The 14,727-nt window shown below is 41.0% G+C and overlaps 1 protein-coding gene across 5 annotated transcripts in view; it reads left to right on the forward strand.

Annotated features, from left to right (window-relative positions):
- Window positions 1-14,727, forward strand: part of znf609b (zinc finger protein 609b) — a 67,085-nt gene that overhangs the window by 36,851 nt on the left and 15,507 nt on the right. For all 5 annotated transcript variants that reach the window (XM_063881759.1, XM_063881757.1, XM_063881761.1 and 2 more), the window contains exon 3: window positions 6,669-6,894. In XM_063881759.1, the coding sequence (XP_063737829.1) occupies window positions 6,669-6,894 (226 nt within the window). The remainder of the gene's footprint in view (window positions 1-6,668; window positions 6,895-14,727) is intronic.

Consider the following 14,727-nt stretch of genomic DNA (forward strand, 5'->3'; position numbering starts at 1 on the left):
CACTGCTGTTGCTGAAGGCTGTGAGATGAAAGTGTACTGAGTGCGGCTGGGGAAGCTTATGCAGACGTTTTTCATGTTTATGTCTCGACTTTCACTGCTCTATTTCCGAACGCGTAGGGTCGTGTTGCATCATAAAAATAAACTGTAATGTTAAGTGCCAAATGTGTCAGAATTTCCTGGAGGCATTTAGAAAATTACATGTTGAGTAAAGGTTAACTTTTTTAGGCTTTTAAGTTGGAATACAAATGTGTGTAACATGAATTCAAACCTCATTCAGATTTTCCGAGTCTATTATTTATATAAGTATATTTGTGTGAAAGAGCGAAATGGAAAACTCTGTCTTTCTCAGACAACCACTGTTTACAGTGAGAAGCTGGCTCACTCATTATTGCTCCAAAGAGATTGTAGGTCATGAGTGACCATCACAGCTCAGTTTCCTCTCTGTATTATTCATGTGTGGTTATGCTTTCCTGAAAGCACAATTAGCAGCTCAGACAAAGAAGAAGTTGCCTAGGAACTGAGTGCATTTTGCCAGCTGGTGGTGCACAATAGATGTCAGGTGTTCCTGTTTTCCCTTTCAGTTGCTGATTACTTGCTTCTGAGGAAATTTTTGCTTTTTATATCAGACCAGTATGCAGTCTTTGGAAACAATAAGGTAGGTTTTCAAGACTTAGAAACTGCCTTTTCCCATTTTAGTAATAAAATGGAAAGAGGCTTGTGCGTTTTCAATTGTAACCTAATGCTAAAAACTGTGTAACTGCAATCATACAGCTCACTTTAAAGCTGATTTGTATACTGGTATCAGACTCAGTGCTGCAGTTGTCTGAAACGGTTAGAATTAAAATGTTGCTGTTTTGAATTGCAGTATATCAAATCAACAACATAGTACAGATTACAAGTTGCCACATTGTTTCTATGACAGACAAATAAAGAAGCCTTTCTCTAACATTTCCTAACTGTTTGTCATGTGGTGCTGAAAGAGGCACTGACCGAAGGCAGTGTAATTTCCAGCAGCCTTTGACCTTAGTAACTCACCAAAGATGTTCACAGGGTTTGCCCCCGGTGTCAAAAAGAATTACATAATTGAAGCGGGAACACTGAGCTCAGCCAACTAATGACACTACTGCGAGGACTCCTTTTTACTTAATAATGGCCTCTTGTGTCAGCAAGAATTACATTTTCTCTTTTCAAGATGGATGGCTTTTGTCTTTTATTGTTAGAGATGGTGTTGAATGTCCTTGGCTTTATCAGCCCGGTGAATAAATTCTGTTATTGTCAATATTCTTCTGTTATTGAAAATATTCTTCTCTCTTTTTGCACTATTTTATTTATCTTATTTGCACCATGTATGTTGAGTTGTTGGAGGAGCATGGGATATAAGATTTTCATTGCCAACATATACGTTGTATATGCTGTGCATATGACCAATAAAACCTTGAAACATTTTAGCAGATATAATTAAACCTTTCTGAATGTTTAAGAACTTGGTAGTATAACATGATAATAAAGTAGCACATCTCCCTTAGAGCCCACATGCTCCACTGCCCTCATTATATGCATAATTTACCACATGAACATTGGGTTTGTTGTGTATTATTGACCTTTTACAGCCTTGTTAGTTTAATCTACATCACAACTTTATTTAGTTATACATGCTCTTTCATAAAACCCAATTGACCCATAAAGCACTGTTTAACATAAAGAGGAAGACGGAGATGCGCTTAATCCAAATGACCCTGTGTGCGTTATCTGACCCGACCTCTGGAACCTACTTCCAACTCGGGTTAAATGCAGTCTCAGCTTTGGTATAAAAGGGTAAACAAAGGCTTGTCTCGGACATGGGTATATGGCTCTTAATGCTATTGCCTTTTAAACTGCACTTTAATCTAGACAGAAGGCTTGAGTCAGTCGGCCAACAAAATCAAGGGAGGAAGAGAAATTGCTTATAGTGCTTATTTTATAGCTACTAATGCAGAAAAAAGCACCAGAAAGATTGTGCTTTTATGGTTAAGCAGTAATGTGTATTGAACTACTGTTGCAGACATAATTCTCTGTGACCTGTAACAGCAGTCTCAGATGAAAGAGTAAACCCTTAACCATGAACAGGCATTTGTTGTCTTGTTTCAAGCATGGATTTTGCATAGGAAGGTTTTGTTGTGACAAACTAATGTCGGAAAAACAAAATATCTGTCAAAAACATCACATGATTTATCTTCACAGCTAACATACTTAAAAGAACAAACAATCTGACCCTCTACTATAGGCTTATTACTGTGATCACACCCATGATAACGTTGTCTTGCTCCCTTAGATGTTATTTTGCCGTCATCGTTTTTCACCCTGTATTTGCGACGCAGGATTAACAAGATTGTTTTTAGATGGTGTGAGGAATACTTTACTTGACCTAAATAGCAAATCAAATCATCTAGGTCATTGATTTTTACTACAGTGGTTATTTTTCTGCGTCTTCATTTTGGTAAATTTAAAGTAGTGTAGTAATAACTGTTGTAAGGTCTACTTGTTCTCAGAGTCCTGTTAAGGCATTTGACTATCGCTGTCGTTACTTTGTACACAATGCCTGATTTGGTCAACTATTATTGTAGTTCCACACCCTGCTCACATGGGTACGGCCAAGACAGGTGTCTCCGTATGACACTGCATCCTAATCCTTTTGTAATCCTCGCCCAAGCTCGGTGCTCAGTTTCTTAATCCTAACTCTAATAAACAAGTTAAAGCTGAAGTTAATGTGACCAGTAAAAAAAGTGCAGCATGTGTCTCGCCTGCCAGGGTTGAGTTATTGTTTGATTGCTGGAAACCCAGGCAGATTCCCCCCTTTGTCAGCACTGTGGAGTATGCTCGCAGATTCGTCATAGGATTTTTGTGTGTCCGTTAAACATTATTCCCTGCCAGTGTGGCTTCCACACGGAGTCAGCATGTGGTTCAGTTTGCGTGACACTCAGCCATTGTGTGGTTTTGGGGAAGATTTTGAAAATCAGTTTGTACATTGGGCTGAACATCGAGTAGAGCCTTGTGTAATCGTACTATTTCAGTTGTGTGTGGTTTTTCGAAAACCCCGGACAAGATGTCAGGCATTTCACTGTGTGGGTTTACATTCTGCAGCCCCAGAGCGAATGTGCTTTTCTCCACTTGTCCATTAATAGAACTTGGAAATAGAGCTCTTTCTGTTGGTGCACATTGTATACTGGTCCCGTTTCCGTTGCGATCCTATTATTTCTTTGTGTCGTTACATAGTGAATGGTTCTTTTTTATTGTGTACTGGCATTAAGTCTAGTAACAGGATTTAAGATTGAAAACAAAGCTCATCCATGAATGCTTATACTCATTTAGAAAATGTAAAAAAGGGCTGTGAGCTCCATTATTATTATTTGATTCACTGACATTATTAACCCCCGGAATATTGGATGGAATTCTTCTGGGATTCACTAGCATTTAGTGTTTTTAACCAATAATTGGAAAGTCTAAGGGCTTCTCATATAAAGGCTTTACTTTCACACTGGCTGAATCCTTGAACTTCACTCTGCCTTCACCCTTGACCTGTTCTTTATTAGTGTTAGTCTTATCAGCCCCCTGTCATTTTAAACAGGGCTTTACTTATCATGTGGTTATCACAAATGCATTTTGAAATGAGGTTGACTGGCATGCAGGTATTTTACAGTGTTTTCACTTGAAATACAACAACTAGATGGGTAGTGAAACAGTCCATCAACACAATGTTTGATTAGTGATGAATCATTTCAGTATTTTTACATTAAAAGTAAACTGTATTAAGCTTATAGGAGTATAAACTGGTTTCTTTATGTTAACATTATAACCTGAATGTTTTGGGGTATTGGGTGGACAAATCAAGAGACTAGCTATTTTGTTTTATTATTTTCATACTTAAAGACCAAGCAATTAATGGAAAAAGTGTATGATAAATCAGTCATTAAGATAGTAGTTAGTTGCAGCCCTAATCGAGGCCCCAGTTATTCTCTAATAAAAAGTGTGCACATGTCCGTAAAGAAATGAGTCGTAGCTAAAGAAAATATATGCATTGCAGGCCAGCAAAGGGTTGTTTGGGACTTACCTCCAGTCGGCATCAGCGAGTTGTTTAAGCTCATTAGTTGGCGACCCAAAGGGAATTTGTCAAAGACTCTTTGTTGTTTGTGGTCAAAACATTAAGGTTGTCGGCTTTACAATTTTGAAGTCAAGACGAACAGATGTAGTCTCCCTTTATAAAGTAGATCAACAACCCTGAACATGACCACCTAATAATAAACATGGATCTCTGATTTGATTAGTTTAGTGAGAAGGCAATTGATGTTTAGAATCTAATACCATGAGCCTATTTCTCAACCCAACTATTTTATTGACACCCGTTTTTTTCTTGTCCTGAGTCACATTCTTTGCTCAGAAATATCCCAAAATATCAACACAAAGCGGTTTGAAGAGCTGTTTTAGTAGAGGCTCTGCATAAACCTGTTTGCACTTTTCACCGTTGGCTGTCAGACTGAGAGAGGGTTCATTGTGTGGTCTTGTCTGCGGCTCTCTGTGTCTCCATACGGCCCAGGAACAGTGTGTGGTGACAGCTCGGGTGATTACCTGTCCTGTCTCATTCACTCAGCCGGCCTGCAGCCTGGCCACATCATGTATCAGAACACTGACACATGGTGATTAGGATGTCGTTAGGCCTCACTCTCTGTCGCTCTCTGCACACATTAATTTGCTCTTCCTCTGAGCACTAGTAGAAATGGGCCCTCCACGCTCATTTCTGTACACCATGAAATATGAAGCTCCTGTGGTGCGTCTTGAGCTAATATTAAATTTCATCAGGGACTAATGTTTGGTTTTCAAAGCACTCGGTTCATCACAGATTCAGATTCCTCCCACGGAGATTGATCTTGAATGTCCCACCCTGACTAATTCAGGGAGATATAGCTGCCAAATGATTAGTTTTGCTAATTTCAATCATCTAATTATAAAGAGTTCCATCCAAAAGTATTATTCACCAGCAAAACATACTCGGAATCATTTATTCTGAAAGAACATTTTAAAAGGAAACAACAATATTAAAGTGTTTTATTTAAATGCTAATCTTTCTTATCTGTCTCCTGGCACAGCTTACCCTTTAATGTAGGAGGTTATTACAGCAAGCCTTTCATAGACTTGCAAAGTGGGACTCAGTTTTGCAAGATTACAATCATTATATAACCCCAACACACCGGATGCATACCAACTAAATAGCATAACAAATCTACATCCAGACTAGTCTAAATTAGGAAGCAAAAGCATTTTGGAGATTTCTTTATGTCACCATATACAGCTCGAGGAAAAACAAGAGACCTCTCCAATTGTTTCTTAAATCTTTATCTCTACAGGTTTGGCAGCCAATCCAGTGTCTGTTGAATTCCAACACAGAGAACAATTGTCAGTACTTTAGAGAATACAATACAATAAAAATTAATTTAACTTAGACATACCTATAAAAAATAAAACAAGAGAAAATGATAATGCTGAATATTCCGAAAAATGCTTAATTTGAAGAACAGCTGATGCTAAATGCCATTGGTTTTCCTGTTCAAAAACATACAGAACAAATCAAATGTATGATTCATCCTTTGGGAACCATGAATGAAAACTGTGTACATGTCCATCTAGTAAATGCTGAGATATTTCAACACAAGCTAAAGTGTTAACGTAAAGGTCAGAGGACCATCAAAGTCAGTACGATCCATCCTCCTTGGACCGTGAAGTAAAGTTAATCCAACATTTCCCTTGGTTTTAGTTCCCTACATAATATTCAGTTCGGAACAGTAAATTAAAACAACTATTTAAAAAGGCGTACAAGCTTATAATCCAATGATGTTTTGTCTTCTCAGTCTAATTGGATCCAGCATTGGCAGCATTTTTCCCTAGCACTGAGTGGTTTATGCCCAATTAATAAATGTGTGGTGTTGGCTGCAGCATGGCAGAGCTCCTGCAGTTCAGTGCTAATGATTTGGAGCGCTTTAATGTCGACTGCCTTGGATGAAGAGCACTAAGCCGGGTGTCACTGCGGCCCTTTAATCACCATTAGTCTTCCTCTCTCTGTCTCTTTTCCGCCTACACACTTTTCCACCTCCAGTTTTCTCTTGTGTGCTTATTCTCAGTTGCTTTCATCCTCTCATGTCCTTTTTCATTCTCGCTTTCACGTCTCTTCGTGTCTTTTTACTGCTGTCACAGTGTGTCAGAACAGGTGGAATCAATTACTGACCCTCAGCAGCCCGCTCCCTCACCACAACTAGCTCTGTATTTGAGGGAATTAATGAGTGATCAGCCTGGGAGATGATTTGGTGTCACGGATCTTGCTCAGCGATGTGCTGGGGAGGGAAGCTGTGGGAGGGATTGTTTGACCAATCCTGCATAACTAATTATGTCCTTCCATAATGGCGGTCAAAGCAGTTCACACGTCCCTCACTGCCTCCCCTGCCTGCTAATCACCTCTAACGGTTAGCAAAGACACAGTAGTATATTACTACGTTTGCTTTATGGCATACCCGGATGACTTCCCTACATTCTGTCACTGTGGCATCCATTGGGCTGTATCTTCACATCTGCTCTGTGTGTACAGTGCTTTTGACGTGTCTCATGTGTTTCTCTCTCTCAACCCCCCACTTCTTTCTTCACAGATGGAATCTCCTGTCTCCACGCCAGCTCCTCCCCCCCTCCACCTCCTGGCAACAGTAGGCAACAGTGAGATATCCTCGCCGTGTGAGCAGATAATGGTGCGCACACGCTCGGTGGCCGTGAACACAACCGATGTGGCCCTGGCTACCGAGCCTGAGTGCTTGGGGCCCTGTGAGCCCGGTACTAGTGTCAATCTCGAAGGCATTGTGTGGCAGGAAACTGAAGATGGTAAGTTGAAATAAGTGTAGTACTCTTTGGGAAACTCTGTCCTTGATTTTGACCAAACTATTAGGAGAGAAAAGTGTGGATTGTGACCAATAGCTTTTTGGAATAATCCACAGTCATAATTCTTACGTGAGTTGTTTTCTCCTTTCACCTACTTTGTAGTGGATCTCTTCCCACAAATGAGTCTTGGATTTAAAAGATACAAATATATGGGCTTGTTTGTTTTGTGCTTTTATTTATATAGCCAGTGGTTGCATGAAGAACTCTGTGGGTTTATAAGACTTTAGAAAAGCCTCAGTCGTTTAAAAGACTACTCATCTTGCTGTCATTATCTTACATATTTTGCCTGCTTAAATGTAATTGGATATGCCCTGACTGCCTCAGGAGCTGGTGGTTGTACTAATGCGTGCTTTAACAGCCCACATGCTGCATAGTATTGCCAACAAGAATAGTAGTTGGCAGGCAGTTCTTATGTGGCCTTGATTTGTTTTTTTGCTTGGGAGTCTGCAGACGGGAATTTGTTGCACAGAGATATCTGCTCTCTGCAACAACATGCCTCATAACACAAAGCACTTTTTTTTTGTTGCAAGCCTGCCATTTGGGAATTGAGTTGGCTCCTCTCCTGCAGTGCAGTCCGAGTGAAATGTTAGACCCTCTCTGTTTTCCTCCCTTTGATCGAAAACCGCATTCAGCTGATTTAATTTTAAGATGTATCGCTAGCACTATCAGGTTCTGCTGGGTCTGAAAAACAGCCCTCCTTTTCTGTCGTGCAAGAGAAATAATGCATACACCTAATCTTCAAAGCAGCTCGCGCTCAGTCGCTCTGCGGGCATGCTGAGTACAAATCGCCCACACATCCACAGTGCTGCCTGTTGGTTCACTTGGAGGAACCAAACAGAAAAAGGTCCCTGCCTCATCAACATTCCCAAAGCACAGTCCCTGCTATTGAGTGCCCCCTCCCCTCTTCTTTTTTTTTTTTTGATTTTTGCTCCAGCCCCAGGCTGTGGCAGATTCACCCCTGTTCCCTCCTCTCTATTGCAACCCTTTTTTCTGTTACCAAGCATCCAGCCCGTCACCCCTTGACTCTGTTTCTAAGCAAACTGGGAGAGAGCGAGTGCAAGGCAGGGGGTTGGGGCAGGGGGGAGATAGACAAGGCTACTTCTGTTAGTGACACAAACATGGCTCAGGGCCAACACCAGTACTATGTTTGTGCTCCCTCATTCTCTGCCTCCCACTGAGTGATTGACCCTCCCCCCTCGTCCTGCCCCCTTCCCTTTCCCCGTCCAAGTCTGTCCTTTGCCTGCACTCACCGTTTAAAGCTGTTATTTTGGTTGAAAGAGGTAGTGGTTTGTCCTGATGGGGCTGTTTTCTTCTGATTCTACTCTATCTGGCTCAGTGGGGTGGAGGCTGGTGGGGGATTTTGGGTGCTTTTAAAAAGCGTTATGGTGGTGAGGGTAGGTATGTGTTGAAGGATGTGGGGGCGAACTCTGCAGGTGTAGTGCACAGATTGTTATGGCCACCCGAGCTGTTGAGAAAAGAAGAGGTTTCCAGAAGCTAACCCACTTCCATCTCTTTGATGCCTGTTTTTTTTTCTTTTACGTCAGAAAAACCTCTCTCAGGTAGACAGAGCTGGGATAGAACATCATTTGATGAAAAATTATATTTGAGACGTATAGCGGTGCCGCTTAATTTTCAATGTTTTGTTTTAATTTTTCCATAAAAGAAAAGTAAATACCCTGTTGCTATGTGCCTTTTGAGTGTGAAGACATCACAGCTTGTTCATTGTTGATAAACTGTGCTGTAGTCAGTTGTGTTACCATAACTGTGTGCTGTTCCTGAACCAGAGATATAATTGTCAGTCTCAGCTGTCATATGCAGCCACCAGTCGAGTCAGTGCTCCCAACATACAAGATTGACTCTGTACCAAGTTTCTAAGGAGGCATTTCTCAAAAGCCTCCTTTGTATTACATTTTGCACAGTACATTAAACAACACAAAGCTGAGTGTTCATCCTACATCATTTGAATGGTACAAGCCCCTTACAGCCCACCGGCTAGTTTTAGGATGAAAGAGACCCAGATGCTGCTTACTTCCAATTGCACTGCCATTCTGCATTTTTCCCTAAGAGACCTATGAGAGCAGACTTCTGTCATTGTGGTGCAACGGAGCAAATGAGAACCAAATGAGGAAATCAAGCGAATCCAGGCAGAGTACCAGGGAAAAGTAACAAACAGAGGGCCCCAAAGACATAGCAGAAGCATCCTGATTAGCAGTGAAGTTGAGCAGTCCCCCACTTCTCTGCATGACAAGTCTCATACAGAGCTGTTTAGGCATGCACAGTGTGTGCGCGCGTTTCATTTAGCATGCCAACCAACAGCTGCTTCATCACCTCCGCCTTTCGGCCTTGTGGGAGTAAATGAACAACAGGCTCCCAGTAATTGTCTGTGCCTCACCCTGCTCACCAAATGCCTGTGAAAGGAACAGATGAGGAGGAGGCAAGCGACAACTAACAAATGCGATCACACAAGCGGCACCTTTGGTCTGAGCTGACAAGAATCTTGTCTGATAATACCAAATAAATGTTTCATGCCGTGTAATATGAGCACAGATGAATCAGGCATGTCAAGCAAATGTAAATGATGGCTAGACTGAATGTATATGTGGATTGCTGAATAACAGAATAACATGTGCATGAAAACATTTATGTTTGATTAGTTGAGTCCTGTGAAGAAGAGTAATAAATGGATGAAATGAGGAGTGGGGAAGTGAGTCTGTGTCAGTGTCACTTAGTCAGTCTTGGGGCCATTGAAGCGTAGACAGAAGCAGGGGGTGCATTGACGTGGTATTTTAAGGCCCTGACTCAAATCCCCTCAGCGCAGACAAGGCAGTGGCAGCTCCCAGGGTCATGTCTGCAGAGCGATGGGCCAACCCCTCCCAGGCTTAGCATGCTGATACCTCTAAATGTCATCTCTAAAATGCGGGAGAAGTTTATTGCTGTTGAACCGCAGCCCAGAACGCCTTGGCTCCTGCTCCAGGGCACAACGAACACAGAGGGGGCCCCTTTGGCCAAACACTGCAGCTCAATGCCAGTGTGCACCCTCCCCCTCCATCGCACCTCACACACCCGACCATCCACTACACAGCCGGCTATTCCCAAAAACAGCTCGTGCAGCTTCTAAGTTTCCCTAATAGAGAAATAAAACAGGCTGTTTGTGATGAATATTTGTGTCATGGGTTATTTATGCAACACATATTACATCACTGTAACATTGTAAGCATTGGCCTTAGCGCAGGAGTTAAACGCGGTTTGGCATACGAGTAGAAGAGGTCAGTGTGAAGCGGATATTCCTGTATAAACATTGGCGAGATGTGTTGTGTTTTTTCTCTTTTTCTCCAACCCTGTCAGGGAGCGGAGAAGGGGAATATTGTATGAAAGGAGCACTTGGCTCTTTAACTCACTTGCCGGCTATGCTTCCTTGCTCTTTTGAAGACCACCTGTCAGTGGCCTCATTGAAATGTTTTTACAAAGGCGAGCGGTGGCTGCTCTCTGTGAACTCTCTATAGAAACTGTCCTTGAAATAAGAGTGAGCATTCTCGGAAAGCCTGTAGCCCGCTGCCAGGCCAATGAGCAAGAAGAAGATGGTGTGAGAAATGAATCACAAACTTCTGCTAACAGTAGAGGACATACTGAAAAGAAGAGAACAAAAGTGATACGCCCCTTTCTTTCTCTAGCCCACACTCTAGGACTAGCTTAGCCTTGTTTGCTTTCCAGCTTACCAAACCCATCTTAACCCTCATCAGGGTTCACTATGCAAGAGTGGAAGTGGATCATTTCCGTGGGGTAAACAAAAGCAACAATCCCATGTTGTAAAGATTTTCCAAAATATGTGGTTGAAATAATACCCGGCAAGTAACGTACGATAGAGATGACTCGCATTCTTTGAGGGAGGAAACTTGTCTTGTTAGTCACAAATTTAGTCCCCGGCTGGTGTTTCCAAGATGGCGCCTCACTGAACTCAAATCTCTTAATAGAGACTTGGTTCCTATTCATATTGGCCGACAACTGCATTTTTTCAAGCACTTAAATGGTCTTGAAACGTAAATCATATGCCTGGAGGAATTGTAGGCTTTGCCAGTGGTTGTCATAAGATATCATGTTTGCTATATACACGTCAACGAGTTCTTGAGTAATGCGCCTTTGGCAGACCTGTCTCTTAATCTGAGCACCATCTCCTATAGGAAAACACCAGAGGGTTTGTTTCGACAGAGGGATTATAGATTTACCCAGATGACATTTAGGGAAACTGGTCTTTGCCTCACTGCAAACTATTTACAGTAATAAATGCACGTTAGGTCGATAGAGACGTTACATGCATAGCTGCTGTTCACTGGTATACTTCCACTGTAAGCTACTGAATTTATTTTTGTTAAGGAAAAAGCTGCTGCATGCTGCTGATCATGTTGCGACAATGTGGAAAGCATACAAATGCTCCCCTCCTCTGCCTCTCAGTGGTATGAGAGAATTGACCTTCTCAGAGACTGTTATTCTTGTCAGTGAGAGTGACTTTGTACTTTTACCTCTCTTGAACCGGAATACAGCCTGAACTTTTCATATGGGGCTCACTTAAATGCTCTAAAAGTCCAAATAAGTCTATGCAACAAATAGCTGTTAAATTTCCCGGTCACTCGTAAACTGATTTTAGTACCTTTTATACATTCTTAAATTTTTAATTGGAAAAAAATACTTCATTACATTCGATTCATATTTTGTCAATTAAATAATCAGTTAATTAAATCCTTTCAGCTAAACGATGACATTTTAAATATGACTGGCAAATTACCATAACACTTGAAGTTCTCAAAGTACCGCATTATCACCGGCGTCTCGAGTGCTGAAAGTGACTCTTACAATTCGTCCTAAATTCCTGTCTGCGCACAATTTAAGATGAGGTCAGTTTTAGGACTTTTTATTCTGACACTGACATAACCAGACAAGCTTGGCTTCATTTTATGCACCACGAGTGCAGAAACACTCTTAAAATGGACTGTTGGAAACATGCTCAGACAGTTGAATGCTCAACCGCTTCATTTATCAATGTTACAGTTATTGCTCGTGGCAGCACCCGGCTATCTTTTATCTTCTCCCCGTAATGAATACTGACACTATTTTTTTCATTGTTCTCACTTTCTCGTCTTTGTGCAACCTTAATACGAGAGCAAATGATGAAGTGAAAAGAACTGTTTCCTAGCAGGATACGTTGTAAGATCTGTTAATAATGATTTAAGCACAGGACTGCGTAAGAGGTTATAATTGCGATAATTAAGAGTGGTGGTAATTGTTCACAAAAGTATATTTTTCAAGACTTGTTTTAATCAGACACAAGGAAAAATTAAAAACCTTATAATTTCCGAAAATGTTAATATGTCACACCCAATCATTACACAGAAGTGCGCTCCAACTCGCAAAGATAACAAAGGCAATTTGACAAGGTCAGTCAGTGAAAATGCCATTAACCCCGCTGAATTCCTGTTGAGTTGAAGCAGAGCAGAGGTCAGCCAGTGAACCCGTGGCCCTCACCAGCAGCAGAGGAGTCGATATGCTGGCCCCGCTGCAACCTAATGAAATGTGTTAAGGAGGGAGCAGGGGGGCAGTCACCCATGCAGCAGACAAACCTACTCCTGACTTAATTTGTCCCCCCACATTGCCCTCTTGTTCAAGTAATCCTATACAAGTATGTGGTGGAGTTTGGTGCGTAAGGAGGGCTGCCATTTGTTGTTCCACGGCATTGAAAGGAAATGAGTGGTAAAATTGCAGGCCAATTCCTCTCAGTAATGTGGGCTTCACTCAGCTGTCAGGAGTGACCCTAATAAGGCCGACACAAAGAGGGGAGGGTGGCAACTGGGATTGTGCCAAATCAGTCTGTTTCTCCCCCAAAGTAAAGAGGGGCTCACACAAACACTGACATACAACTTCCTCGTGTAAACAAATGATCATGCATGGAAAGTCATCTCAGATTCGTGTATAATTTGCTTTCTGCCACAGGGAAATTTGTCTGGGTTGTTTCGTCAAGGGCTTTCCCTGTTTAAACACTCTGCATTGACATCTTTGTCCCAACAGCTTGAAAATTATTTCAAGGATGAAAGTGGCTTTCAGCTCTGAGCATTTCAACTTAATCTTAATCTGTTTGCATTCCCAGGAGAATATCTTTATGATATTGCCAAGACATTAGATTAATTTACAACCCCTAGTCAAGAGACTTTAATAAGTAAAGACAATATGTTGTAAATGATGTGAAATATAACAGTGTGAATCCAAAAACTGTCATTAAAGACTTTTAACACAACCCACTCTTTTCCAATCAACCCAATGGATGTGCAATTAATGTATCAAGTCAGTAAAAAACAGTAATGATGAGTAACTTGCTCATGAAAAGAAGTGTAATCTTAATAAGCTCAATTTTTGACTCAACAAGTATGTCTTGTGTATGCACAGGGGTAGAGCTGATTGTTCTACTTCACTTTGATCAGAAATAATAATTATCTCTAATTATCTTAAGGAGAGAATCAAGTGGAAATAGCAGTGCTGCAATAGTGATGTAATGTGATTTTTAAGTGTCCGTCGTTATTACTACTAATGTAGAGGCTGGCTTTGTGGCTTAGAAATTGCCAGCAATCATTTTTTTCCTGCCATGGTTGACGAATACAACAGGATCACTCTGTTGTTTCTTAGTTTGTGTAGGATATTCAGCGTGTACACAGTGACAGCCTTCAACAGCATACATTTAGATCGCCCACTTATAACAAATTGTTTAAACAAAAAGTGTTGAACCATATCTTGTAGGTCGTTTTTAGCACCATTCCCATTTGGTTTGAGATGCATCAACATTTCTTTAAATATCCTTGAGATGTCCCACATAGCATTCGAGAAACTGGTTTATTAGCATTCACAGAAAGTATTGCAGAAGCAGAGATCTGAGGTGACCCAGAAGCCAAGGACCGCTCTGACAGGATTACATATCTGCTTGGCTTCAACACGGGAGGGTGGCCAGAAGGATGCCCCTTTTTTTTTTAAGGAAAAACTCATTCGTAGTCCGCTTGTATAGGATTCAGACCTTGAAGCAAAAAATAAATAAAAATTATGGATTGAAGTTGAGCTATAGACCTTTCTGTAGCTTATAGTGAGGGTGGAGGTGCACGTTTTTGCCACACTGTGGGCTGCTTTTCAGCGGCATGCACCTGGAAATTGTAGTAGAGGGAAATACAGGGGACTTCCCAAGGAGAACTCAATACATAGAATGATGTTCCCACAGGGCAGTGATCACTATCCAACAGCCAAATACATCACAGGATTTCTTGAGAACAGGACTGTGAATTCTTTGATATAAATCAGACCTGAGTCCTGTTTAAGAAAACCTTTGCATTGGATTGAAGATGGCTTCTGAGATAGTCAGTATACAGCTAGATTCAATAAAAGTAAATCTGTGTGAAATATTGATGTGCTAAGCTAAATACTGTCTAAGATGACTACCAGCTAGTATCAGTCGACTTAAGTTCAAATACCAAATTGGATGACTGTATTTCAAGTATATTTTCTTACATTATATTTACAGTTTAATTACATTTATCGAGGTTATTATATTATCAAAAACTCATACAACAATGCTATGTATTTCTATAGAAATGTTTTGTTATAATTAAGCGTTTTTAATGACTGTTTTTCTCCAAAGGTCAAACAATGGGAGGGGTTTAAATGTTTTCATTCCCAAGAGTTTGAAAACGTTGAACTATTCAAATTAAAACACTGACAGTATAGTACTGGCAACAATTCATGCTCCTC

This window comes from Eleginops maclovinus, chromosome 4 (genome assembly GCF_036324505.1).
Source record: "Eleginops maclovinus isolate JMC-PN-2008 ecotype Puerto Natales chromosome 4, JC_Emac_rtc_rv5, whole genome shotgun sequence".
NCBI classification, from domain to species: Eukaryota; Metazoa; Chordata; class Actinopteri; order Perciformes; family Eleginopidae; genus Eleginops; species Eleginops maclovinus.